Consider the following 27,365-nt stretch of genomic DNA (forward strand, 5'->3'; position numbering starts at 1 on the left):
ACTGGTTGTCCATGAACCCCAGGTTAAGAATTTCTACTCCAGCAGAACACAGAGTATAGTACTTATGAATATACATATACATACACATGATTCATTCATTTGACAAACGACTGAACACTGTCTATGTGCAAGGGAAATTGATTGCTGCCTAATTTATCATGTTAAAACTCAAGGAGGGTAAATCTAGTATGGATGCAGAAATTAAATCAGCAGGCAAACATGTATTTACAGTTTGTGTTAATGGCATGAAAGACATCGACTTGACAGTGTATAACAGAAAGAACTGATTTAAATGAGGGTAGAGAAAGCCTGAGAAGTGACGTTAAGGTTAAGAACTGCAGTTTTTAGTGTGACAAGTTTGGGAATCAGTGTTGCAGGCTCAGGTAACAACTTATACAAAGACCCTGTGGGGAGAGAGTTTGGGCACATTCAAGAAAATGGGAAAGCCAAGAGCACAGAGAGCAACGGGGAACAACCTATTACCAGATGTGGAAATTGCAGTTTGGAAACAAAAAGGAGGGAGTACACAACTGTGGTAAAAACATTGCTGAAGACAAACACTTGATAATGGACTAAGTAACAGGAAATCATTGGTGATTTTAGTAGAAGCATTTTGGTAAACTGATGGGGACAGAACCAAATTTCAGTGCATTAAAAAGTAAGAGGTGAAGTAGACAATAAGTGCACAGGTAACTTACATAGAAACTTAAACATGAAGGGATTGTGGAAAGTGGCCTGGGAGCTAGAGGATTACTGAGGTGATTAAGTAGACATGGGATAAAGGACTGTATTATTTTATAAAATGGGAGATGCTGGAACATCTGTGAATCCTAAGGGGTAGGATTTAGTGGAGAATGAGAGGCTGAAGATTTAGGAAGGGAGATACCTAAATGAGTGAGGTGTTTGAGAAGCTAGGGGTAGACAGATAGGATCATAGAAGTAGATGATGGTGCAGATGAAAACAGACTTGAAGATTTGGTGATGGAAGCATGAGGAGGTTTCCATATCCAGACATTTAATTTACTAAAATGTGAGGTTTCTGACTGAGAGGAGGGGCATCAGAGATTTGAATAGAGTGAAGGCGGTTGAAATACTTTTGTGGAAAACGAGAGACAAAACTTATTAGAAAAACATTAAAATTTCTGGACCATGCTGGGGCTACTTGAGGTTAGGGATCATGCCTTCAACGTGCTGTGATTTTTATGAGATTATTTTTCCTTAGCCATGTGTTGTTATACTGTATATATTAATGTCATATTTCTAGGTATAGATATGTTCTATCTACAGACATATATAAGACAAATATAAAGAATTGAACAAAGGCTGTCATAGAAAAATGACTATATACAAAGCACAAAGATGACAGTTATATGCTAAAGGTAGCTCAGGAATTTGGACTGTAATAACATACGTTAAATAAGCTAGAATATTAATTTTTAATGTTTTTTATAAAGCCAGGGAAAGCTGAACAACTTTTGCTTTTTTTTTAAAAGCAGGAAGCAAACTGTCCAAATTTTGAGCCATATTTCTCATTAAATTACAAGTAAAATGGTTACATAAGATACATATTTATAAGATGTATGGGAATAGCAGCATTAGGATCTAAGAAAGTTATAATGTAAGCTTCAGGACAGAGACCTTTGTTTTTATTTACTGATATAGCCTGATTTCCTGAACACCTAAAATAACACCAGATTTTTAGTTAAGTTGTTGGCAGTTAAGAGCCAAAATAGTACATTGAAATTGATATATAACCCTTTTGCCATTATGGCTTGTTTGTTTCAGAGCTATTTATGAAGACATTGATGTTCACCACCATAAAGGAGCTCAAAGTCACACTGACTGTTGAGGTAAAGGCTTCAACTTACACAACTTACATTCCACATGATTTCAGTGTAACTGTCACTTTCTGCATTTATTATTTACATTTTGTAAGGGCCATCACAGTCTGACACTCTGATAAGTGAGATATTATTACACAAGTTCCTCTGAGTCACTCAAATTGTAATGAACTGTTGTTCACTAATGAAATACATTTTGTGACCATGTTAGCTAAAAATTATAAATCTTGGGAATGCAGAAGTAGGTTTATGGTATAGAAATGTTAATGCTAACAAAAACAGGTGATAAAAACTTCTTAGCACTAGAATCAGATGTGTCTTTTATGTGCAGTTAATACCTGTTAGCTGGGACTGGTAGAAGCCATTCATTGTTAGTCTAGATTGGTCTGGATTCTATCGCTTTACTAATCATTCCATTTATTTACTAATAAATGCACATGGCCACCAGTAACCTATTAACCTTATTTATTCCCTCCACACCCTCCCCCGTGGAAGTAGTACATTCCCACCTTTCCTCTACTAGACTGTGGCTCTCTAGTTACAAGGAATGGGGAAAGAGGAAAAAAAGGAGATGGTTGACTCTTCTTTTTATTCCAGGTGGAAGTGGATGACCAGCTCACTAGCAGCATTATGGGTGCCAATTCTCCTAAAGGTAGACCCTGTCCAGCTTTGAGACCCAGAAGTTAAGACCTTCCAGAACATCAAAGCCACAGTGGAACATTTCTCCTCTGCAGTAATGAAGTTTAAACAGAAGAGTAACAGTTCCAGAGTAACATTTATGGTTCCTGACAGCAGCTCAAGCTTTATCTCAAAAGAACTTGGTTGTAACATATATACACTTAAAACTTCAGCAGAAGAAAAATTCATGGTACTGAGGCCAACCAGATTAAGTGTAGCACCTTATGTTTCAGACCTTCCTACATTTAGAAATCATCACAAGAGCTGGGATAAGAGTAGATGAAGACTGTTTCATTACAAAATAATTGTTAACAGATGAAAGCATGAAATGTGAAAAACTATTATTATTCAGGAAGAATACTGAGTGCCTTCATTTAACTAAAGTTGAATGTAAAAGTCAATTTGCACTTCTTCATAAATAATACTCTTGTTTAGGATTATGAATTGTAAAAGCCTTGATGATTGTAGTTTAATATTTCAGGTGCCCTCAAGAGGTTACTGGATTCTACACTGTTTGCCTTTAAATATAATTCTTTATAATACTAAATGCTCCTTTTTTTTCTTTTTGGAAAAAAGACTACTGGAAAACATTCAGAATAAATTGTACTTTGGTTTGTCATAAATTACAATGACAAATAAATTACTATTAAAACAGTTTAATACATCTTTTTTCAGAAGAACTCTGCTGTCAGTAAATCTTCACAATCCCACTTAACATTTTAAAATTTGGAGACTTGGAACTATCACAAGAAATGCTAGAAACCTAACTAGATATACTTACGCATTTTATTTAAATTTCATGGTACTGAAATTTCAAAGTACTTATTTAGTACTCTGAATGTAAAATAGCCCTAGATCTTAAAGGAAAAATACAGTCAAATTTGAAATCAGAATGTAATCTTTAGGCAAGCTGTTAGGGCTTAGTGATTCCTCTTCCATTTTGAGCTTTTAAAATAGTGACTGTTCGTAATGAAAGTAGTAAACAACTATTCTAGAAATAATAATAAAACTTCATTGCTACAAGTATGAAGTGCTCATAATTTGAAAGGCGACCAGTGAATTAAGCTGAACCGTCAAGTCCATGCCAACATATTTAAGAAACAAAGCAGTTTCTTCTAATACTACTTAAACTCTAAGTATGGTTTTGAACAGTTACACATTGTAAGTTGGGTAAATTAGTTGGGAAAAAAGAACCATAAGTATGTAAAATTTAAAATAGAAGGCTTCACATTATTGTAAATATTTCTCCTCTGAGAAGATACATGATTTTTCAAAAATCACAAATTTGAAGCAGGACTTAGTTCTGACTTCAATTATAGCCTGGGACCGGCAACTTATGCCCCTCCTTTGCTTCAAAAAAAGTATAAGAAAGAGTGATGAGATCAACATTCACCATTCTTGGATCTTCAGCAAATTCAGGATCAATGTAGAAAAATACCGGCATATCTACTTCCTCTTGTGGATTAAGCCTTTGTTCTTCAAAACAGAAGCACTAGAAGTTATAGAAAGGTATTCATTAATTAACACTTCTATTCTATTACCTATAATAGAAACTAATGCATTTATTGGCTTTAATAAGCATACTGTTAATTATAATCTTTAAATTCTGTGATAGAATAACAGCATCTTTTATCTCAGATTGAGTTTTGCTTTAAGGATTGAGAATCAGCAAATTCTTCTAATCTTAAAAAAGCAGATATCTATATGGTTTGACTCTCAACCTCTGCATAGCTATTATAAGCAATGAAAAAAACAGTTTGAAGTTTAGAAGAAATGAACTTTAAAAAATTAGTACCTACTAAAAAAACACTGAAATAGATTTAGTATCAAACAATTTCATGTACCTTTATCACATTCTGTAATGTTTGCATTCAGTTATACCTGTATTTTATTGAAGTACTGTCCAGCTTCAAATGGTACAACATTGTATGTAGAAATTCCAATTACTGGTTTGTCAGTAGGATTCTTAGCTTTATAAAATGCCAGTGCAGTCTCCCCTGGCACTACCTGTTTTAAGGAAAATATACATTATCCTTAAATCTCACATGGCTCTTTCTTTCCCTCCTAAATTAGTCATTATTTTCATTTCAGACTATAATACCTCATTTAAACTAATGTTAAGGGTCAGCAAAATAAATTGTGAATACTACCCAAGAACATTTGATTTTCAAATGTTACTTGCATATGTCAGTGGAGAACCAATGTTCTCTTATGCATACTTAGTTATGGATTGTCCTCTTGTATGTCTGAAGTCTTCAAGCAATAATCTGCAGATAAAGTTATTTAAAATGTGTCCAACAAAGGAGGCAAGAAAATACAATGGAGAAAAGACAGCCTCTTCAATAAGTGGTGCTGGGAAAACTGGACAGCTACATGTAAAAGAATGAAATTAGAACACTATCTAACACCATACACAAAAATAAACTCAAAATGGATTAAAGACCTAAATGTAAGGCCAGACACTAAAACTCTTAGAGGAAAACATAGGCAGAACATTCTATGACATAAATCACAGCAAGATCCTTTTTGATCCACCTCCTAGAGAAATGGAAATAAAAACAAAAATAAATGGGACGTAATGAAACTTAAAAGCTTTTGCACAGCAAAGGAAAACATAAGATGAAAAGACAACCCTCAGAATGGGAGAAAATATTTGCAAACGAAGCAACTGACAAAGGATTAAGCTCCAAAATATACAAGCAGCTCATGCAGCTCAATATCAAAAAAACAAACAACTCAATCCAAAAATGGGTGGAAGACCTAAATAGACATTTCTCCAAAGAAGACATACAGATTGCCAACAAACACATGAAAGAATGCTCAACATCACTAATCATTAGAGAAATGCAAATCAAAACCACAATGAGGTATCACATCACACTGGTCAGAATGGCCATCATGAAAAAATCTACAAACAATAAATGCTGGAGAGGGTGTGGAGAAAAGGAAACCCTCCTGCACTGTTGGTGGGAGTGTAAATTGATATAGCCACTATAGAGAACAGTATGGAGGTTCCTTAAAAAACTAAAAATAGAACTACCATATGACCCAGCAATCCCACTACTGGGCATATACCCTGAGAAAACCATAATTCAATAAGAGTCATGTACCACAATGTTCATTGCAACACTATTTACAATAGCCAGGACATGGAAGCAACCTAAGTGTCCATCAACAGATGAATGGATAAAGAAGATGTGGCACATATATACAATGGAATATTGCTCTGCCATAAAAAGAAACAAAATTGAGTTATTTGTAGTGTTGTGGATGGACCTAGAGTCTGTCATACAGAGTGAAGTAAGTCAGAAAGAGAAAAACAAATACCGTATACTAACACATACATATAGAATCTAAAAAAAAAAAAGGTTCTGAAGAACCTAGGGGCAGGACAGGAATAAAGATGCAGACATAGAGAATGGACTTAGGGACACGGGGAGGGGGAAGGGTAAGCTGGGACAAAGTGAGAGAGCAGCACTGACATATATACGCTACCAAATGTAAAATAGATAGCTAGTGGGAAGCAGCTGCATAGCACAGGGAGATCAGCTCCATGCTTTGTGATGACCTAGAGGGGTGGGATAGGGAGGGTTGGAGGGAGGCTCAAAAGGGAAAGGATGTATATATACATATAGCTGATTCACTTTGTTGTACAGCAGAAACTAACACAACATTGTAAAGCAATTATACTTCAATAAAGATGTAAGAAAAGCCAAGCCTAACTTCTTAACACTTATCCCTGAATATTATATAATTGACTAAAGATTCTTTTTAAAAAAAGTTACCAACCTTAAACTTAGTTTACAACCAGAGTAAACGTAAACCAGAGTAAAACTAACAGAATAGAACTTTTATTTAACCAAAAAGCACTAATACTTTTTTTTTGAGAGAAAATAATGGATAAAATAAATTGCAAGGCTTTAAAGAAGTCAACGTAAAATGAGACATAAAAAAAAAAAAAAGAAGTCAACGTCCAAAGGATGCTCTGTTACATGTACCAATTTAGCAACTAATACCACTGAATACTACTGTGTGATTGCAACTAATATTCAGAACCATAATCTAGGGCTTCCCTGGTGGCGCAGTGGTTAAGAATCCGCCTGCCAATGCAGGGGACATGGGTTCAAGCCCTGGTTCAGGAAGATCCCACATGCTGCAGAGCAACTAAGCCAGCGTGCCACAACTACTGAAGCCTGCGCATCTAGAGTCCATGCTCCGCAACGAGAGAAGCCACCACAATAAGAAGCCCACGCACCACAATGAAGAGTAGCCGCCACTCACCACAACTAGAGAAAGCCTGCGTGCAGCAACAAAGACCCAATGCAGCCAAAAATAATTAATTAATTAAAAAAAAAAAAACAAAAACAGAAAGAACCATAATCTATAACACCCTCAAATCACCGAAGAGATTCAATGAAGCTTACTAACCTGGGGAAGCACTAATATTAATAGGGTTTTCCAATAAGAGTTACAATTAAGCTTTTCTGGCTATTCAGTTCATGAGATAATTTCAGTTAAATCCTCTAATCACAATTATAGGAAACTTTTAAGGTGTATAATCTTTCTGATATAGAACATGACTATTTAGCATGATTACTTCAAAGATCCTTAAATTTTTTTTTAAGGGACAGGGATACTTCTGATGTAAATCAGTAAACTACTTTCCATTGTAACCAATGATTTTCAGCATTTTGCTTGTATCATCTATACCTGAGGTAAAGTCAACTATAAAGCATGACAGCTGCTCCTACTCTCAAGATTAGTGACCAGAGAACTTCTTAGTGAATTCTTAATATGATTCTAATAACAACATGATATTTTCCATAGTTCCAAACTGACTTTTATTATAATGCCACGTAACTTAAAAGTTAAAAGTATATCCTGTTACATTAGGTCAGAATATAGGGCACTGTCAAAAAGTAGTCTGAAGGAATAAAAGGATTACAGTAATGGAATCTGTCAGTTTTTGAAATTAAGTTTAGATGAATGTTTCCTAAATTGTGAAACAGTAAGCGATGAAAGAAAGAATTTTTACATTGAAAAAAGCAATCTTTTAAAAACTGCTTTAATCACTTACATATATTTCTGTTTGCTGAGGTCTAAAGTTCCACTGGAGACTTGCATGCACATCTGCATTAAAGGTGACTTTAATGATGCGATCCTTAACAGGTACCATGTTTTCAATCTGGTCTGATGCATGACCTGCTACAGCCGATCCTCCAAGTCCAGTAGTCTAGGAAAAGACAACAAGGTACAATATAATATGCTAAACAATAATACAGTAGTTTTAGGTGCTGATGACCTATTTATTGGATGAAACAAAATTTTAAAAACTATTTAACTTTAATAATCCAGTAGCAGCAAAGTTTATATACTATCACTGGCCGTTTCCTATGAATGTGCCAATGGTTTGACCACTTTTTGGGTGTCAAGGGCCTATATTGGTTAAAGTCATATTATTCAGTAATCACTTGGTTATATGGCATGGTCAAAAATGAATCATTTGAAAGAGAGCGGACTCTCCACTGATACAGAGCTCAGAATTTTTAGCTGAACTTTTCATTAAACATATATCCCCTTATTGTTAATATTTCATATCAACTATTATTAGAAATAAAATTTACCCACAACGCTGTCATTTCAATAAACTATTTAAATAATTCCATTTTTCCACATTCCTGTCTGGTCCTTTTTCATATCATAACTTTTAGAGCACAGATTAGTTTGTAGCTTCACTTCTGTAGTCTGCTTTTCTCAAGCATCATAAGTATTTTTCCATGTTGGTAAATATTTTTGTAAATTTTTTTCTGTATTTTTTTGTATAGTACATCTTTTATGTATATATATTACCAGTTAATCAGAGAACCTGATCTCTTTGGCCACTGAATCAACTAATCATGAGGCATCAGGATAATCTGTGATACTTCTTGTCTATCTTCATTGCCATTAATTATTTCCTTATCAGAGATGCTTAAAAAAAATCATTCTTCTGATGCTTGAGGTTGCCAGAATTCTGGTCTCCAGATAATTAATCTGTTACTATACTAGGAAAAAAATACCAAATTTGAGGCTAGTGAAGACTCCCAGCAAAATATAGTATTACCATCTTAGCTTGTTACACAAGTCAACCAGCTTCACTCAGCTGCCATGCAATATGAAGTAACATTATAACCCTACAAGATACATCAGAGGGCAAGCCTTTATTTACTCTTGCTTAATAGACAAGTATATACTTCTGCTCAAGAGGGCTAAGTTTTAAGATGTTTTCCTGAAGAACCTGAGTCACTTAAATAAAGATTCCTGAATGTTTTCTTTCTGACAGGCAGTCTTTGAATACAGATTCTTCAAATTAGTAAATGTGATGCTTTGAGAAATTAAACAATAGAAAAAGGCACTGAAAAGAAAATGTCCTGCGCTCCAGTTTAGTTCTGTCACTAGCTCTAAAAACTAACTAAATCTTACTTTCTTTGGGCTACACTTTCCATACTCATAAAATGAGCTCAGTGTATGAAGTGGTTTATATGATCCCTAATTTTTTGGCTCTAAAGTTCCGTGATTCCAAAAATAAAAGAGATGCTCTTTTGGAAACGTCACTACTAAACATCCAACTATGATTTAAGTTTAGGATTACAAATTACAATTGTTTTTACTTTCCTGCCCTGCACTTTCACCCAGGTGCATGAAATATTGTCATTCACTTCAGTTTGGAGCAGGGTTTCTCAATCTTGGAACTAATGACATTTAGGAGAGGATAATTCTTTGTTTTTCGTTTTTTTGGTGGTGGTGGGGGAATGGATCTGCCCTCTGCAGTGTTGGATGTTTAGCAGCATCCCTTAGCCTCTACCCACTAGATACCAGTAGCACCCTCCCCCCTTCACTTCCCAGGTTGTGACAACCTAAAATGTCTTCAGACATTGTTAAATATTGCCTGAAGAATAAAATCAACCACCCACCTTCCCCTGCCTACTCACCGGTGGTTTGGGGTGATCTACACTTGCTGTTTTAGATTCAGGTCTGCTTACGACTTAATCAACTGGTAGTTCTGGGATTCATGCTTGGTCCAGGCTGGCCTCTGATGAAAATTAATTCACATTCTACACTCATCCTCCAGAAATCAAGCTACAGCACTTTCCTACATAGATGCTGATATTAAGAGACTGAAAAGTCCTTCAGATTTCTGCTGTTTCAGTCATTATCGAAAATAAAGGCAAAAGTTAATCTTCATAAGGACAGGAGAAGTAAGCCAGGCATTAACAATAGAGGCAGGAAAGAGCAGTTAACCAGTGATTCCCAAACTCTTCTGAGCATTGGAATCTTTAAAAAATTACTCCTTCCTGACTCCCACTCCCAGACCTTCTGATTTAATTGGTTAGGGATGTGACCTGGGTGTCAGGATTTTGAAAAGCTCTCCAGGTGATTCCAATGTACAACAAAGTTTGGGAACCACTATCACTCACTCACTGAATGAACCCAATGTATAGCTCTCATTTATGGAATGTTTTTAAAACAAATTCCTGACCCCTACCCACGTCTCCTAATCAGGATCTCTGGGGTACAGGAGCCCTGACATGTTTGTTTAGGAAGCCCCATGGGTGATCCTAATGCCCAGACAAAGCAGCAAACTACTGCTTAAGAACTTAGGAGAATACATATGAAATAGGTGAACTCTGCCTTTGCCCGTGGTTCTCAGACATTAGCCTGCATCAAAATCTGCTAGGGAACTTACTGAATACAGACTGCTGGGCCCTGCCCCCAGAGTTTCTGATTCAACAGTTCTGGAGTCGGACCCAACAATCTGCGCTCAAGTTCCCCTCCCAGGTAATGACGCTGCTGCTAGTCCTGGGGTCTGCACTTTGAGAACCACTGCACTAGAGTTCCTGATCTAAAAGGGAGCCCTGGGTAAGGACATTACAGTTACATATTAACAAGGGGGGAAAGCCTCGAAGTCCTAATTCATGCTAGTCTGTATGCATAAAAAGCTACTCCCAGTTTAACTACAAGTAGCAAGCACACTCCCATTTCCAGGGTTAACCTTTGCACAGAAACCATGGTTTCTGTGGTTCACAGAATTAATGTTATGAACATAAATTACATTTTAAAAGTGGGCCCGTGTGTGAACAGCAGGAGGGTAAGGCAGATCGCTGGATACCGTAGTACAGGTTGCAGACCTTTCCGGTGGTGTAGCTGAGATCGGGGAATTTCACTAGGCAGTGGAGTATAGGCACAATCACTTTAAGAACTCGGGTTCTACCGGCAGCCTTGTCACTTTCTTGGTGACCTTGGGCAAGTAAGTCACTTTCTAAGGCCTGTTTCCTTAGAAAGTGATTTTCTTTGGTAGATAATCTCGGACATCCCTCCAATACGGCACCGTGGAGCATCGCTGTCTAGGGAACTGCCCGCACCCCCGCCCCTCCAGACGGGCCGCCCAACGGGCAGCGCCGGCCCTACCTGGCAGTAGAGCCGGTAAAGGGGCACGGCGGCGTAGGACGCCCCCAGCATGCCCACGGCCGCCGCGGCCACATACGTGAGGACGGTCTTGTTCCGCCGCCGCCAATCCTCCTCCTGTGCGCGCGTGAAGGGGTTCGTGCTCTTCGGCCGCCGCGGCGGCTGCACCGCCAAGCTCGGGCGCCTCCATGTCCCGAGCCGTCTCAGCTCCCTCTCAGCACCCCCTGTCCCGCTCCTCCCAGACCTGAGACAAGACTCTACCCTCTCCGCAGCCCTGCTCGGGTTCCCAGGGTGATTCCAGGGCCACCCGCAGAAAGCCACACGCCTCCATCCCGTACGCCAGAGCCCTCCCATGGCACGGAAAGAACGCCCGCCTGTCAGAGGCCAGAGGCCAGATCTCGCGAGGCCTGCTCTGTCTCGCGATCTCTGGGTTGAGCCAGCCGCTGCCTTGGCTACGGGGCTCCTCAGGTGGCGGCGTTTGTAGTGGGGCTACGGAGGCCGGGTTGCCGGGTAAGTTCGCGTTTTGCTTCTTGACTGTTCCTCCCACTTTGCTTCCCTCCAGTACCTATTTAAGTTACTTTTAGGAAAACGACTTGCGTTCTTCCGCGTGCTAGCCATCATCACGTGGGTTTGTGTCCCCGATCTTCCTAACCTCCAGCAGTCTTTGTCTAGACCCGGCGGACCCCAGCGGCCGCTGTCCCGCGCGGTCCTTTGACTGGGGTACTGTGGCCGCCGATCCGCTATTACTGCCCTGAGCTCCGGCTCGAGGATCACCTCTCCCAGGAAGTCTTCCTGTTTTAACCACAGCCCACTCGAACACTTGAACATCTGCATTTTCCCAGCCCCTGGGAATCGGCTTCTACTGCTCTGATGTCCTTTAACCATTTGCCCAGTGAAAATTAACCAGTTCTGGGGCGGGAGAGACGTTGTCCGACTGGTTTTTTGAGAGGATAGTGACCAGGATATGAGGATTATTTAAGGAAGGATTGAAGGAAATGGGGATGTTCATCTTGGAAAAGAAACGCATGGGGGGATGTAATAGCTTTCTTCAGTTGTGCTACAGGACAAACCAGGACCTGCGTGGGGCGGACGGCATAGGCAATTTTGCTGTAATGGAAGAAAGCATCTTTCAAGGAACTATAAAGTAGAGGTTAAGAGCTCAGATTCTGAGGTTACAGCAGGTCTACATTCATACCCGGGTCCTCACTATGGCCGTGTGTCCTTAGGTCAGTTATTTGGTCTTTTTAAAACTTAACGGCCTTACGTGTAAAATAAGAATCATAACAGTAAATGAGAATATGCATGTAAGTAATTTTCACAGTGTAAACATTTAGTAAACATTAGTCTTTATTGCTAATGTCCAGAGCAGGTATAATTATCCCCACTTCATGGATGAGGAAGCTGAAGTCCTGCCAAGTTAAATGACTTTGTCATTCAACATTTTATTTACTGTGCTCTCTTGTGGGCCAGACATTGTTCAACCTACTGGGCCTACGGCACAGAGAAAGTCAGAGAAGATCAGTTCAGTTATGGAGTGTGTCCTTTCTACTGAGGGACTCAGGAGAAAAGCAAATAACAGACACATAAATAAGGGAATTTCAGATAACAGTACAGTGTGATTGAAAGTCAAGAGGAAGGGAAGTAAAGTAAGGTCTTTCTGAGGATGTGACATTTGAGCCTAGTCCTGAGTGATGATAAGGAACAAACTACACAATGACAATTCCAAGTCATGCCAAGACCCCTAGGCAAGAAAGAGCTACTTACCACTGAAGAACAAAAAGGAGGCCATCTCTTCCTAGCCTTGTGAGCAGGGAGAAAAGTGGTAGGAAATGGGTCAGAGCAGGTATACTGGGGCCAGATAATACAGAGCCTTATAAGCCATGTCCAAGGGTTTGTATTTTATTCTAAAAATAATACGAAGCATACAAGTGATATCTGCGTCACATTTTTAAAAAGATATTGGTTATGGTGTGGAAAAGGGAAGGGAGCAAAAAAGAAAATAGAACAGTTAGGAGGCAGTTGCTGTAGTGCAGGTGAGTGATGATGGTCACCTTGAGAGAGTAACTGATTAACTGTGGTCACAGGGCCAGAAAATTAGAAACCAAAAAGAAAAAGGAAAAAAAAAGTATCTTCTGACTTTTCTACTTTTTTTTTTTTTTTTTTGGTGTGTAGTTTCTGCTTTATAACAAAGTGAATCAGTTATACATATACATATATCCCCATATCTCTTCCCTCTTGCGTCTCCCTCCCTCTCACCCTCCCTATTCCACCCTTCTAGCTGGTCACAAAGCACTGAGCTGATCTCCCTGTGCTGTGCGACTGCTTCCCACTAGCTAGCTATTTTACATTTGGTAGTGTATATATGTCAATGTATACACTACCACTCTCTCACTTTGTCCCAGCTTACCCTTCCCCCTCCCCATGTCCTCATGACTTTTCTACTTTGACATGAAAATTTCAAGATTCTGTGAGTCTACAGACTTATTCCTGTGTTATGAGAATGTTTGAAAATTTTTTTCATCTGTATCTACCTTAGTTCTTATACCAGATTGTCATTTCTTTCAGGACAAGACCTGTCATATTTTAAATTCCTTACAGCATAAACTCAAACCCCGTGCAAACATTAATGTCACTGAAACCAACAAAACATTCCCTTTGACCATTCTTTTTTTCCAGGCAACCCTTCCATGTAGCAAGAGGTAGCAGCATAAATATGTCAATAATAGTGTCTTTGTTTTGTACTTTTATTTTGTTGTGTAATTGCAAATGAAATTACTCTTTTCCAAGGTACAGTAATCTTGATAGCAATAGAGCAGTGTTGGCTGCAGTTCTTGTGAGTCTGAGTGTGCTTGTGATGTTGCATAAATCATTATGGTAACTAATGCTAAGTAATGGGTTCTACCATGAATGGAATGAGAGCACCTCAGGCAAGGCTAGTACAACCCTGTCCTGCAAGTAGAGGTGTTGATTACAAACTTAAAACACCTGGGGCTGGACTGACGTTTCAGACTCAGCATCTTTTATTTGTAATATCATTTTTAGCAGTAAATAATTGAACCTTGTGAACCCTTTCTAGTTAGCTATGATCATGTTCAATTTTACATAGTAGGTAAAATACATTGTTATTTTTCATACAAACTATTTTGGAGGATGGAGGTGAGTGAAATGGGAGAAGGTGGGAAAAGAAGGAAAAATGGGAAAAAAAACCTGATAGTCACAATGTTTTCTCATCTGATTATTGGTTTTCAGGGTTTCTGACTTAAGGATTATAAAGACGTATTGTTTTTAAAATTTGGTTTGTGGGAGTTCCCTGGTGGTCCGGTGGTTAGGACTCAGTGCTTCCACTGCAGGTGGCATGGGTTCTATCCCCGATCTTGGAACTAAGATCTTGCAAGCCGCACGGCGTGGCCAAAAATAAAAAAAATTTGGTTTATAATTACATTTTTTAGTATTTTTAATGCATAAGTTAAGGACATTGCAATGTAAATCTTAATATGTTAGCCACTGAGCTGTATTTCCTAGCTGGCTGCCTAATAAAGCCATTTAGATCCATTTGGCAATTTGAAGTACCTAACAATTATTCCAACAGTACTAACAACTGTTTATTTAGTAGGTATTTATTGCAGTACTTTCCTTCTACCTAAAAGAGGAAGAGTAATACATTTGAGTAAATGGTAAGAACAAATGAATTGTAGTTTGCCTGAGAATAGACCGGATAATCACTGTTTTCCAATTAGTACACAATAATGGCATGAAGTTGCCGCAGTAAGTCTTGATATCCTAGTTTTTTTATTTCCTGGCAGCTTCCTTTATTTTTTTTTGAAATAAAAACAAAAAAGTAATTGTTTATATTAAATTATCATCATGTAGAATCCACTTTAAAAATGTGGAAATATTTGCAGATTTAATTTTTATTGGAGTATAGTTGATTTACAATGTTGTGTTAGTTTCAGGTGTACAACAAAGTGAATGTGTTATACATACACATATACATATATCCACTCTTTTTTTGATTCTTTTCCCATATAGCCTGGCAGCTTCCTTTAAACCACATGTTTGAGAGGCTACTCCATTTAAAAGATCTTGAATAAGTTTATGTGATTGACAGATAAGGTGAAATGAAAACAAATTATTCATCAGTAGAAGGCATTTATTTTTTTCAAGTAACATTTATCAAGTTCAGGGCCAGCTTCATCGGTATGTGACCTATGCAGTCAGTCATACAGGCCTTGCTCACTTAGTTGGACCCTGTACTTGGTTTAATGCTCTGCTGTCACTTTCTTGAAATTGTTAATAATTTTTTTTTAACAAGGGGCTTCGCATTTTCATTTTGTACTGCCCCCTTCCCCCAACTGATTATATCCCAAATGAACTGACTGACATTCTGACATAATTCAGGCTAGGGTATAGTCAGCCTACCTAGAATAAGCAGAAGTTAAAGGTAAGAGATAAGGCAAAAGGCAAATTCAGATCTCCTGAGAACAGTCAGGTTGTACGAAATAAGATCAAGCAAAAATTCCTATTTCTTACATGACGCCTAAGACTCTAAGTACTCTAGACCCTGCCTACTTCTCTAACTTCATCTCCTCTCTCTCCCCATTCATCATGCTCCAGTCACACTTTTTTTGTTGGGTAAACATCTCAAATTTTTTGCTGCCTTGAGACGTTCTCTGCCTGGAATACTTGGTCCCTCAGTTTTTCTCCTGGCTGACCTATTATTTGGATCTTAGATGGAACTCTAGTACCCAATCTAAATTAGCTCTCCTTTGTCCAGTCGCATATGATCATATCACCTTTCAGTATCTGAAATCTAGTTCATGTTGTTTCCATTTTTGTTATTTTTCTCCCAGCGCTAGCATGTAGATGCCTTAAAAGCATAGGCCTTGGGTTTTTTGGCATAATATCATAAGCATTTAGCACAGTGCATGCACATGATTGTACTGAGCCAGTGATTGGCAAGCAGAGGGCAGTCAGGTAGTCTAAGGAGACTTGTGAGAGCAGTGAGCTGTTGGTCTGATGAAGATCTCCTTTCAAGAAGCCCAGGACTGCTTCTTTGAAGCAGTTTTCTGTTGTTTCCCACTGGGTTGGGCTGTGGGTTACAAGCAGATGCTATTCATCCACCTCGAAGACAAATGAGTAGCATTCCTGACCTGCTTAGATTCTTGAAAATCTAAGAAAAAAATGTACCACCAGGGGGGATATTGCCTTTGGGTACAGAATCAAGGAGATAGTAAAATAACCCTTTGACCGATTTTTTATATCTTGATTTCCTGAAACTTTCATGCCATTTTAAAAGATCAGTTAAAGTCTAGCCCAGCGAAGGGAGTCATTCCTGATTTTTGCCGATGTTCTTAAACAACCCTAGGATTATATAAATAGCTAATGCTGTCTTGAAGAATTTCTGCTGTCATAAGGTGTACAAGTTGTCACAGTTCCTAAACATTGTTATTTTCTTATATGTGTGTTTCTTCAAGTATAATACTGAATCTATAGGTCTAACTTTACAATAAGCGATATTGACATTTTTAATATTAGTTCCAGTGAATTTATAAATAGGAGGCATTTCTAATTTGTCAGTCACAGAATCCAGACAGATAACTTATTGGGTAGGCTTCCTTCTCCCTTAAAATGACCTTAATGTAAAATTTCACTGTTTCCTAAGAAAAAGCCTCCTTGATCTCCTTTTTTTTTTCTTTTTTTTTTCCCTTTCTAATGACATAAGCATAAGCTGTCACACTCAGTAATGAACTAAAGATCCCCAGTCACTTGATTGAAATAACCTGGTGAGTCTTCAAAGACATTTAGATGTATATGACTCGATAGCTTCTGACAAAGCACCTTTCTCATATGCTTTTTAAGATGATGATGATGATGATGATGATGATGATGGAGGAGGTGGAAGAGGAGGGAGAGGGGAGAGACTGTTTGGGTTTAGTATTGAGCCAATAAATCTCTCCTCCACTGTTACAACACCTGTCCTTTGTCTCTTCTGTTTACCTTTTCACTTTAGAGAAACAATTAAAAGACATTAGAGTTCCTTGGCAACATAGCTTGTTAAGAACTTTGAAGTAGATATAAAAGTACTTTGTCAAGGGAGGATGAGAATTAGGTTCTTGCTTATAAAGCTCTTATGAGTCTATTCTAGAGTTATTATTTTCATCTTTGTAATGACAACTCAGTAAGTCTTCTAATTAATTAATTGTAAGCTGTATGTGTATATGTATTGAAGTGTTAAATAAGATGCACTTAGATATAAACGAACATATTGCAGTTACACAATTTTCAACTAAAATCTAATATATGAATTGGGCCTGTTTTTCCTTAAACTAGTTTACTAGAAACACTAAAAAATAAAGACATTAAATCATGTGATAGAATTTGGGGTGAAAGAGGTTGTTTTCGAGAAGATTTTACTAAGCTTTCCAAAAACAGTTTTTATCCTTTACAAAATAATAGGTGTTTTTAAAGGCATTAAGTTAATAGAAAAAATATCAAAATGCCTAGAAATTAAATAAATAAGAAATGTGCAAGACCCATATGAAGACACTTTAAAACACTGCAGAAGATCACAAAAGAAGACTTGAACAAAAGGAAAGATATACCAAGTACTGTGACAGGAAAAATCAGAAAGATAGATACCAGTGCTTCCTCAATCAATTTGTAAATTTAATGTGATTCCCAACAATTAGCTTTTTTTTTTTTTTTTTTTTAAAAACAAGAAGATTTAGATGTTAATGTGTAAAAATAACCAAAAATAGCCAGGAAAACTTGGCTGAAACTTGGCTGAAAAAGAGCAGTGAGCATTGTCCTTACCAGATATGAAAACATATTATAAAGCTTCTATCATTAAAATAAAATAGTGTTGGTACATGAATACGTAGAATAACAAATGGGCCAGAATAAAAAAGTACAGTAGTAGACCCAAGTACTTATGAGATCTGGTGTATGATGAAGGTTGCATCTCTAATCACATTTAATAAATGTGATTGAGACAACTGAGTGATCTTCTTGGGGGAGAAAATAAGAGTTGGATCTATACCTTATACTGTAGGTGGATTCCAAATGGATCAAAGATTTTTAGAATGAAACTGTAAGAAAATATGAGAGTTCTTTGTAACTTTGTGGAGTGGGCAAGGACTTTCATTTGACTTAAACCAAAAATCATAAAAGAAAAGATAAATTTAGCCACAAACTTTTGCATAACCAAAAAAAAAAAAATCTAAGAACAAAAGGAGGAAGATATACTTGCACTTCTTAGTGCAGACAGAGGAATAATCTCCCTAGGATTTAAGAACTAGAAACTAGACAGTAAAAAGCTAACAATGAATAGGAAAATTGGCAAAAGATAGGAAAACACAGTTCACATAAAAGGTTCTGAAAGCATAAAAAAAAATGCTCAGCCTCACTCAGACTACATTAAGATACCATTTTCATCAATATGACTGTCAAAATCCAAGTAATATAGTATACCATGTTGGTGAGGATTTGGAATACCAGGCACTATTACTGATGGAGGCACTATTATTGATGGAATGGTAAATAGTACAACCCGGATGGAGAGCAGTTTGGCATTTTCTGTCAAAATAGCAAGTGTGTATAAACTCTGATTTTTGTAAATTTATCTTACAGATAGATTTGTACATGTGTAATGTGACCTATATATAAAGATTTCATTATAGCAATAGCAAAAAAATTGAAACAATTTAAATATCTATCAATAAGGGAATAAATAAATATGGTCCATCCATAAAATGGAATACTATACAGCTGTGAAAATAAATTAGTATGCTACGTAAAAATATGAAAAGAATTCCAAGTTATATATTAAGTTAAAGAAAAAAAGAAACAGGTTGCACAGTAGTGTATATAGTATGCAGGACTACCACACACTCCAGAGTACCTGTTCACATCAGAGTCTGTATGACCCATACCCTCTGGATTGTACAGTGTACAACCTGAACAGCTGGGTGCTTTGTGCCTGATTGCAGCTACTTTCTGCATCAAAAAAATGTCAAGGAATCAGAATATTTATTTATATTTGTTTATTTGTACGTAAAAGAACTAAAAGGATTCACAAGAAACTAAAAGAGTGGGTACCTAAGTGTGAAAATGGTGTGGAGCTGGATAGGACAGAGATATACATCCATAATATATAACCACATTGGAATGTATTAACTATTATTTAAATTTTAAAAATATAATGTTTCATATGGCATTATTATAGTTTAATCAAGTTAACACTTACCATCATTTCTGTCAGATGTTTTTATCCCTTTCCCTTTTATATTCTCTATTTTTGGTCTGGTAAAAAGAACTAGTTTTAGAAAATACTGAATGTAGTGTCTCTGAGAATATAAATTATTAAGTCTGTTATTCAGATATCATGTGCATGATAGGCAGATTTTTATCTGATGAGATTTTTAATTGTATGGAATGAAAACTTCTAATGCAATCATAAGAGAGTTGTGTATCAAAGTAAAGCTCTAATTTAAGTTTTCCAGAATAAAGTCAGCTTATAAAACAAGGTATTTTCCCCCAGTGTTCCACTGTCTCTGTTTTTGCTGACCTAACCTTTTCCCCCTATGAGTCAGCAACCTAGAAAAACAAAATATTTTCCTTGAATGATCGTATTTTTAGTAAAAGAATAGAATATTTTCTTTGTGTCATTCATTAATACTGTGAAGTTGGGGGGTTGGGGTGGATGTGTAACATTACTAGAACCCCTATCGATTGAGGGCCTTGCTCACTTGTATAAAGGAAGGAGTAGGAAACAAGTAAAGGAGAGGGAAGGAAAAGGCATTTTATGATTTTTAAGGATAAGACAATGGATACCTTGTTCATGTGGAGAGAAAAAAAAAGCCTGATGTTTGGATGGATAAGATTAAACCCATTTCATTATTGTAAAGAACTTTAATCAGTAGTATCATCTTCATAGAGACTTCCCTGGCGGTTCAGTGGTTAAGTCTCCATGCTTTCACTGCAGGGGGCACGGGTTCAATCCCTGGTTGGGGCACTAATGTCCTGCATGCTGTGTGACACAGCCAAAAAAAAAAAAAATAGTATCATCTTCATAGAAGAGAGACAGCATATTACTACATTAATTAACACTCTCTTATCCTACTTTGTTGGAGGATGACATTTTTCCACATAAATTAATTTTCCAGCATCCTGTAGCAGAAAAAGCTTGTGTTTGAAACCAGGCAGAACTGGATTCAAATTCCACTTTATAACTGTTTAGCACTGTGGCAAGTCACATAGCTTCTCCATTAACTGATTTTCTCATATGTAAAATGGGTTAATATTACCTGCTTTTTGGGGCTCCTCTGAGGATAAAATCCTGTAGTATGATGCCTGGCTGTGTTGCTGTTTCATGACGACTCCTCCATTCTGGGTTAGGTGGCCTTCCTCCATGCCCCCAGCACCCTGTGAATACCACTGTCAGAGCACTTAGCACCCTCCTGATGTCTGTTTATTTGACTGTCTCTGGGGATAGACTCTTTTCTTTTTATCTCACCTCCAGCATTTAGGACAATGACAGGTATGTTAGGTGAATGAAATAGTTTAAAAACTGAAATTTCATTTTAATAGTTTAAAGTAGAAAAAAAATTAAATGACACTGTATGGAATCTATTATAGAATTTAACAATGACACATCCATTATACTTGGATATGTTCCATGACCTGGGGACCCAGCGCCCAGTTAAGACAAATCACTACTGCATGGGGATCTTACTCACTTTGGTAACACTGTGAAGACAGCCCAATTTTTTACATCTCCCTTAATCCTCAGGGCAACCCTTTTAGCTAGGTGTTATTATTCCTACCTTAATATGAAGAGACGCCAGGAGGTTAGGTAACTATTCTAAGGCTGTATGGCTAGCATATAGCGGTATTGCCATTTGAACTCAGCTTTTTTTTACTTAATTCTAATGCATTTTCCATGATATTAAATAAGATAAATACATTTGAAATACTTAGCACAGTGTGTGACACATGGTGCCAATAGATGGTAGTTGCTATTATTATTGTTATATCAAAACTTCCTCACTGAAGGTTTGGGAATCTGCTCCATTCTGCTATATTATTAAAGCAGTCTATAATGAACTTATAAAAACTTACTTTTAGAATTGAACTCTCTTCCACGGCTGCATTAGTCTTGTGGACCACTGCAGCAGCTCTTGACTCTGAGTTATTACTCTGTCAAGCCCTAGGATTGTAAGCTCTTCCCTCAAGTTTCCCCTCCTTCCCCCATGGGGTACTGAGTAACCTTCTTGCTTCCTGGCCATCGGACTTTTGCTGCTGACAGTGCTTGGTGGCTTCATTTCCCTGCTACTGTTGATCTGTGTACTCCCACTGTTTCTGTTGCTTGCTACCACAGGGGCTGTGAAAGTTGAAGCAGGTTTTTTTTTTTTTTTAAACATCTTCATTGGAGTATAATAGCTTTACAGTGGTGTGTTAGTTTCTGCTTTATAACAAAGTGAATCAGTTATACATATACATATATCCCCATATCTCCTCCCTCTTGCGTCTCCCTCCCTCCCACCCTCCCTATCCCACACCTCTAGGTGGTCACAAAGCACAGAGCTGATCTCCCTGGGCTATGCGGCTGCTTCCCACTAGCTATCTATTTTACATTTGGTAGTGTATATATGTCCATGCCACTCTCGCACCCTGTCACATCTCACCCCTCCCCCTAGCCATATCCTCAAGTCCATTCTCTAGTAGGTCTGTGTCTTTATTCCCGTCTTGCCACTAGGTTCTTCATGACCTTCTTTTTTCTTAGAGTCCATATATATGTGTTAGCATACTGTATTTGTTTTTCTCTTTCTGACTTACTTCACTCTGTATGACAGACTCTAACTCCATCCACCTCACTACAAATCCCTCCATTTCATTTCTTTTTATAGCTGAGTAATATTCCATTGTATATATGTGCCACATCTTCTTTATCCATTCATTCAATGATGGACACTTAGGTTGCTTCCATGTCCTGACTATTGTAAATAGAGCTGCAATGAACATTTTGGTACATGACTCTTTTTGAATTATGGTTTTCTCAGGGTATATGCCCAGTAGTGGGATTGCTGGGTCGTATGGTAGTTCTATTTTTAGTTTTTAAAGGAACCTCCATACTGTTCTCCATAGTGGCTGTATCAATTTACATTTCCACCAACAGTGCAAGAGGGTTCCCTTTTCTCCACACCCTCTCCAGCATTTATTGTTTCTAGATTTTTTGATGATGGCCATTCTGACCGGTGTGAGATGATATCTCATTGTAGTTTTGATTTGCATTTCTCTAATGATTAATGATGTTGAGCATTCTTTCATGTGTCTGTTGGCAATCTGTATATCTTCTTTGGAGAAATGTCTCTTTAGGGCTTCTGCCCATTTTTGGATTGAGTTGTTTGTTTTTTTATTATTGAGCTGCATGAGCTGCTTGTAAATCTTGGAGATTAATCCTTTGTCAGTTGCTTCATTTGCAAATATTTTCTCCCATTCTGAGGGTTGTCTTTTCGTCTTGTTTATGGTTTCCTTTGCTGTGCAAAAGCTTTTAAGTTTCATTAGGTCCCATTTGTTTATTTGTGTTTTTATTTCCATTTCTCTAGGAGCTGGGTCAAAAAGGATCTTGCTGTGATTTATGTCACAGAGTGTTCTGCCTATGTTTTCCTCTAAGAGTTTGATAGTGTCTGGCCTTACACTTAGGTCTTTAATCCATTTTGAGTTTATATTTGAGTATGGTGTCAGGGAGTGTTCTAATTTCATACTTTTACATGTACCTGTCCAATTTTCCCAGCACCACTTATTGAAGAGGCTGTCTTTTCTCCACTGTATATGCTTGCCTCCTTTATCAAAGATAAGGTGACCATATGTGCGTGGGTTTATCTCTGGGCTTTCTATCCTGTTCTATTGATCTATATTTCTGTTTTTGTGCCAGTACCAAACTGTCTTGATTACTGTAGCTTTGTAATATAGTCTGAAGTCAGGGAGCCTGATTCCTCCAGTTCCATTTTTTGTTCTCAAGATTGCTTTGGCTATTCGGGGTCTTTTGTGTTTCCATACAAATTGTGAAATTTTTTGTTCTAGTTCTGTGAAAAATGCCAGTGGTAGTTTGATAGGGATTGCATTGAATCTGTACATTACTTTGGGTAGTAGAGTCATTTTCACAATGTTGATTCTTCCAATCCAAGAACATTGTATATCTCTCCATCTATTTTTATCATCTTTAATTTCTTTCATCAGTGTCCTATAATTTTCTGCATACAGGTCTTTTGTCTCCTTAGGTAGGTTTATTCCTAGATATTTTATTCTTTTTGTTGCAGTGGTAAACGGGAGTGTTTTCTAAATTTCACTTTCAGATTTTTCATCATTAGTATATAGGAATGCAAGAGATTTCTGTGCAGTAATTTTGTATCCTGCTACTTTACCAAATTCATTGATTAGCTCTAGTAGTTTTCTGGTAGCATCTTCAGGATTCTCTATGTATAGTATCATGTCATCTGCAAACAGTGACAGCTTTACTTCTTGTTTTCCGATTTGGATTCCTTTTGTTTCTTTTTCTTCTCTGATTGCTGTGGCTAACACTTCCAAAACTATATTGAATAATAGTGGTGAGAGTGGGCAACCTTGTCTTGTTTCTGATCTTAGTGGAAATGGTTTCAGTTTTGCACCACTGAGGACAATGTTGGCTGTGGGTTTGTCATATATGGCCTTTATCATGTTGAGGAAAGTTCCCTCTATGCCTACTTTCTGCAGGGCTTTTATCATAAATGGGTATTGGATTTTGTCGAAAGCTTTCTCTGCATCTATTGAGATGATCATATGGTTTTTCTCCTTCAATTTGTTAATATGATGTATCACGTTGATTGATTTGCGTATATTGAAGAATCCTTGCATTCCTAGGATACACCCCACTTGATCATGGTGTATGATCCTTTTAATGTGCTGTTGGATTCTGTTTGCTAGTATTTTGTTGAGGATTTTTACATCTATATTCATCAGTGATATTGGCCTGTAGTTTTCTTTCATTGTGACATCTTTGTCTGGTTTTGGTATCAGGGTGATGGTGGCCTCATAGAATGAGTTGGGGAGTGATCCTCCCTCTGCAATATTTTGGAAGAGTTTGAGAAGGATAGGTGTTAGCTCTTCTCTAAATGTTTGATAGAATTCGCCTGTGAAGCCATCTGGTCCTGGGCTTTTGTTTGTTGGAAGATTTTTAATCACAGTTTCAATTTCACTGCTTGTGATTGGTCTGTTCATATTTTCTATTTCTTCCTGGTTCAGTCTCGGTAGGTTGTGCATTTCTAAGAATCTGTCCATTTCTTCCAGGTTGTCCATTTTATTGGCATAGAGTTGCTTGTAGTAATCTCTCATGATCGTTTGTATCTCTGCAGTGTCAGTGGTTACTTCTCCTTTTTCATTTCTAAGTCTATTGATTTGCGTCTTCTCCCTTTTTTTCTTGATGAGTCTGGCTAATGGTTTATCAATTTTGTTTATCTTCTCAAAGAACCAGCTTTTAGTTTCATTGATCTTTGCTATTGTTTCCTTCATTTCTTTTTCATTTATTTCTGATCTGATCTTTATGCTTTCTTTCCTTCTGCTAGCTTTGGGGGTTTTTTGTTCGTCTTTCTCTAATTGCTTTAGGTGCAAGGTTAAGTTGTTTATTCGAGATGTTTCCTGTTTCTTGATGTAGGCTTGTATTGCTATAAACTTCCCTCTTAGAACTGCTTTTGCTGCATCCCATAGGTTTTGGGGCATCGTGTCTCCATTGTCATTTGTTTCTAGGTATTTTTTGATTTCCCCTTTGATTTCTTCAGTGATCACTTCGTTATTAAGTAATGTATTGTGTAGCCTCCATGTGTTTGTATTTTTTACAGATCTTTTCCTGTAATTGATATCTAGTCTCATAGCGTTGTGGTCGGAAAAGATACTTGATACAATTTCAATGTTCTTAAATTTACCAAGGCTTGATTTGTGACCCAAGATATGATCTATCCTGGAGAATGTTCCATGAGCACTTGAGAAAAATGTGTATTCTGTTGTTTTTGGGTGGAATGTCCTATAAATATCAATTAAGTCCATCTTGTTTAATGTATCATTTAAAGCTTGTGTTTCCTTATTTATTTTCATTTTAGATGATCTGTCCATTGGTGAAAGTGGGGTGTTAAAGTCCCCTACTATGACTGTGTTACTGTCAATTTCCCCTTTTATGGCTGTTAGTATTTGCCTTATGTATTGAGGTGCTCCTATGTTGGGTGCATAAATATTTACAATTGTTATATCTTCTTCTTGGATCGATCCCTTGATCATTATATAGTGTCCTTCTTTGTCTCTTGTAATAGTCTTTATTTTAAAGTCTATTTTGTCTGATATGAGAATTGCTACTCCAGCTTTCTTTTGATTTCCATTTGCATGGAATATCTTTTTCTATCCCCTCACTTTCAGTCTGTATGTGTCCCTAGGTCTGAAGTGGGTCTCTTGTAGACAGCATATATATGGGTCTTGTTTTTGTATCCATTCAGCCAGTCTGTGTCTTTTGGTGGGAGCATTTAATCCATTTACATTTAAGGTAATTATCGATATGTATGTTCTTATTCCCATTTTCTTAAATGTTTTGGGTTTGTTATTGTAGGTGTTTTCCTTCTCTTGTGTTTCTTGCCTAGAGAAGGTCCTTTAGCATTTGTTGTAAAGCTGGTTTGGTGGTGCTGAATTCTCTTAGCTTTTGTTTGTCTGTAAAGGTTTTAATTTCTCCATTAAATCTGAATGATATCCTTGCTGAGTAGAGTAATCTTGGTTGTAGATTTTTCTCTTTCATCACTTTAAGTATGTTCTGCCACTCCCTTCTGGCTTGCAGGGTTTCTGCTGAAAGATCAGCTGTTAACCTTATGGGGATTCCCTCGTGTGTTATTTGTTGCCTTTCCCTTGCTGCTTTTAATATGTTTTCTTTATATTTAATTTTTGATAGTTTGATTAATATGTGTCTTGGCGTGTTTCTCCTTTTATTTATCCTGTATGGGACTCTCTGTGCTTCCAGGACTTGATTAACTATTTCCTTTCCCATATTGAGGAATTTTTCAACTATAATCTCTTCAAATATTTTCTCAGTCCCTTTCTTTTTCTCTTCTTCTTCTGAGACCCCTATAATTCGAATGTTGGTGTGTTTAATGTTGTCCCAGAGGTCTCTGAGACTGTCCTCAGTTCTTTTCATTCTTTTTTCTTTATTCTGCTCTGCAGTAGTTATTTCCACTATTTTATCTTCCAGGTCACTTATCCGTTCTTCTGCCTCAGTTATTCTGCTATTGATCCCTTCTAGAGTATTTTTAATTTCATTTATTGTGTTTTTCATCGTTGCTTGGTTCCTCTTTAGTTCTTCTAGGTCCTTGTTAAATGTTTCTTGCATTTTGTCTATTCTATTTCCAAGATTTTGGACCATGTTTACTGTCATTATTCTGAATTCTTTTTCAGGTAGCCTGCCTATATCCTCTTCATTTGTTAGGTCTGGTGTGTTTTGACCCTGCTCCTTCACCTGCTGTGTGGTTTTTTGTCTTCTCATTTTGCTTATCTTACTGTGTTTGGGGTCTCCTTTTCACAGGCTGCAGGTTCGTTTTTCCTGTTGTTTTTGGTATCTGTCCCCAGTGGCTAAGGTTGGTTCAGTGGGTTATGTAGGCTTCTTGGTGGAGGGGACTAGTGCCTGTGTTCTGGTGGATGAGGCTGGATCTTGTCTTTCTGGTGGGCACGTCCACGTCTGGTGGTGTATTTTGGGGTGTCTGTGGCCTTATTATGAATTTAGGCAGCCTCTCTGCTAATGGATGGGGCTGTGTTCCTGTCTTGCTAGTTGTTTGGCATAGGGTGTCCCGCACTGTAGCTTGCTGGTCATTGAGTGAAGCTGGGTCTTGATGTTGAGATGGAGATCTCTGAGAGATTTTCGCCGTTTGGTATTACGTGGCACTGGGCGGTCTCTTGTGGACCAGTGTCCTGAGGTTGGGCCTCCCACCTCAGAGGCACAGCCCTGATGCCTGGCTGGAGCACCAAGAGCCTTTCATCCACACGGCTCAGAATAAAAGGGAGAAAAAAATAGAATGAAAGAAAGAAAGAGGATAAAATAAAATAAAATTAAATATAATAAAATAGTAAGATAAAATAAAATAAAGCTATTAAAATAAAAAATAAAAGAATTATTAAGAAAAAATTTATTAAGAAAAATTTTTTTTTAATTTTTTAAAATAAAAAATAAGAAAAAAATTATTAAGAAAAAAATATTTTAAGTAAGGAAAAGAACAAAATAAAACAGACAGACCGAACCCTAGGACAAATGATAGAAGCAAAGGTATACAGACAAAATCTCACCCAGAAGCATACACATACACACTCACAAAAAGAGGAAAAGGGGAAAAAATAATATAT

At 37.4% G+C, this 27,365-nt stretch overlaps 3 protein-coding genes across 7 annotated transcripts in view; 2 read left to right on the top strand and 1 right to left on the bottom strand.

The window, feature by feature from the left end:
• Positions 1-3,173, top strand: part of TOM1L1 (target of myb1 like 1 membrane trafficking protein) — a 53,840-nt gene extending 50,667 nt beyond the window's left edge. For 3 of the 4 annotated variants that reach the window (XM_036835715.1, XM_036835718.1, XM_036835717.1), the window contains 2 exons: positions 1,786-1,850; positions 2,439-3,173. In XM_036835715.1, the coding sequence (XP_036691610.1) occupies positions 1,786-1,849 (64 nt within the window). In that variant the 3' untranslated portion in view covers position 1,850; positions 2,439-3,173. The remainder of the gene's footprint in view (positions 1-1,785; positions 1,851-2,438) is intronic. The other variant, XM_036835716.1, reaches the window with a different exon arrangement.
• LOC118886262 (cytochrome c oxidase assembly protein COX11, mitochondrial) lies at positions 1,461-11,371 on the bottom strand. Its single transcript, XM_036835719.1, has 4 exons — positions 10,968-11,371; positions 7,597-7,752; positions 4,401-4,526; positions 1,461-4,011 (listed from the first exon to the last, which is right to left on the bottom strand). The coding sequence occupies exons 1-4, from the start codon at positions 11,316-11,318 to the stop codon at positions 3,829-3,831; spliced, it is 816 nt and encodes a 271-aa protein (XP_036691614.1). The 5' UTR covers positions 11,319-11,371; the 3' UTR covers positions 1,461-3,828.
• Positions 11,372-11,399: 28 nt separating this feature from the next.
• STXBP4 (syntaxin binding protein 4) overlaps positions 11,400-27,365 on the top strand; it is a 190,298-nt gene continuing 174,332 nt past the window's right edge. The window contains exon 1 of one of the 2 annotated variants that reach the window (XM_036835713.1): positions 11,400-11,474. The gene's annotated coding sequence lies outside the window, so the exon portion shown is untranslated. The remainder of the gene's footprint in view (positions 11,475-27,365) is intronic. The other variant, XM_036835714.1, reaches the window with a different exon arrangement.

Source organism: Balaenoptera musculus, chromosome 20 (genome assembly GCF_009873245.2).
Source record: "Balaenoptera musculus isolate JJ_BM4_2016_0621 chromosome 20, mBalMus1.pri.v3, whole genome shotgun sequence".
Taxonomy (NCBI): Eukaryota; Metazoa; Chordata; class Mammalia; order Artiodactyla; family Balaenopteridae; genus Balaenoptera; species Balaenoptera musculus.

Coding starts and splice junctions, on each gene's coding strand:
- LOC118886262 (XM_036835719.1), bottom strand. CDS start 11,318: ATGGGAGGGCTCTGGCGTACGGGATGGAGGCGTGTGGCTTTCTGCGGG. Junction 4,527..7,596: donor CTCAGCAAACAGAAATATAT/GTAAGTGATTAA, acceptor TCCTTAAAACAG/GTAGTGCCAGGGGAGACTGC. Junction 4,012..4,400: donor AGTACTTCAATAAAATACAG/GTATAACTGAAT, acceptor TATAACTTCTAG/TGCTTCTGTTTTGAAGAACA.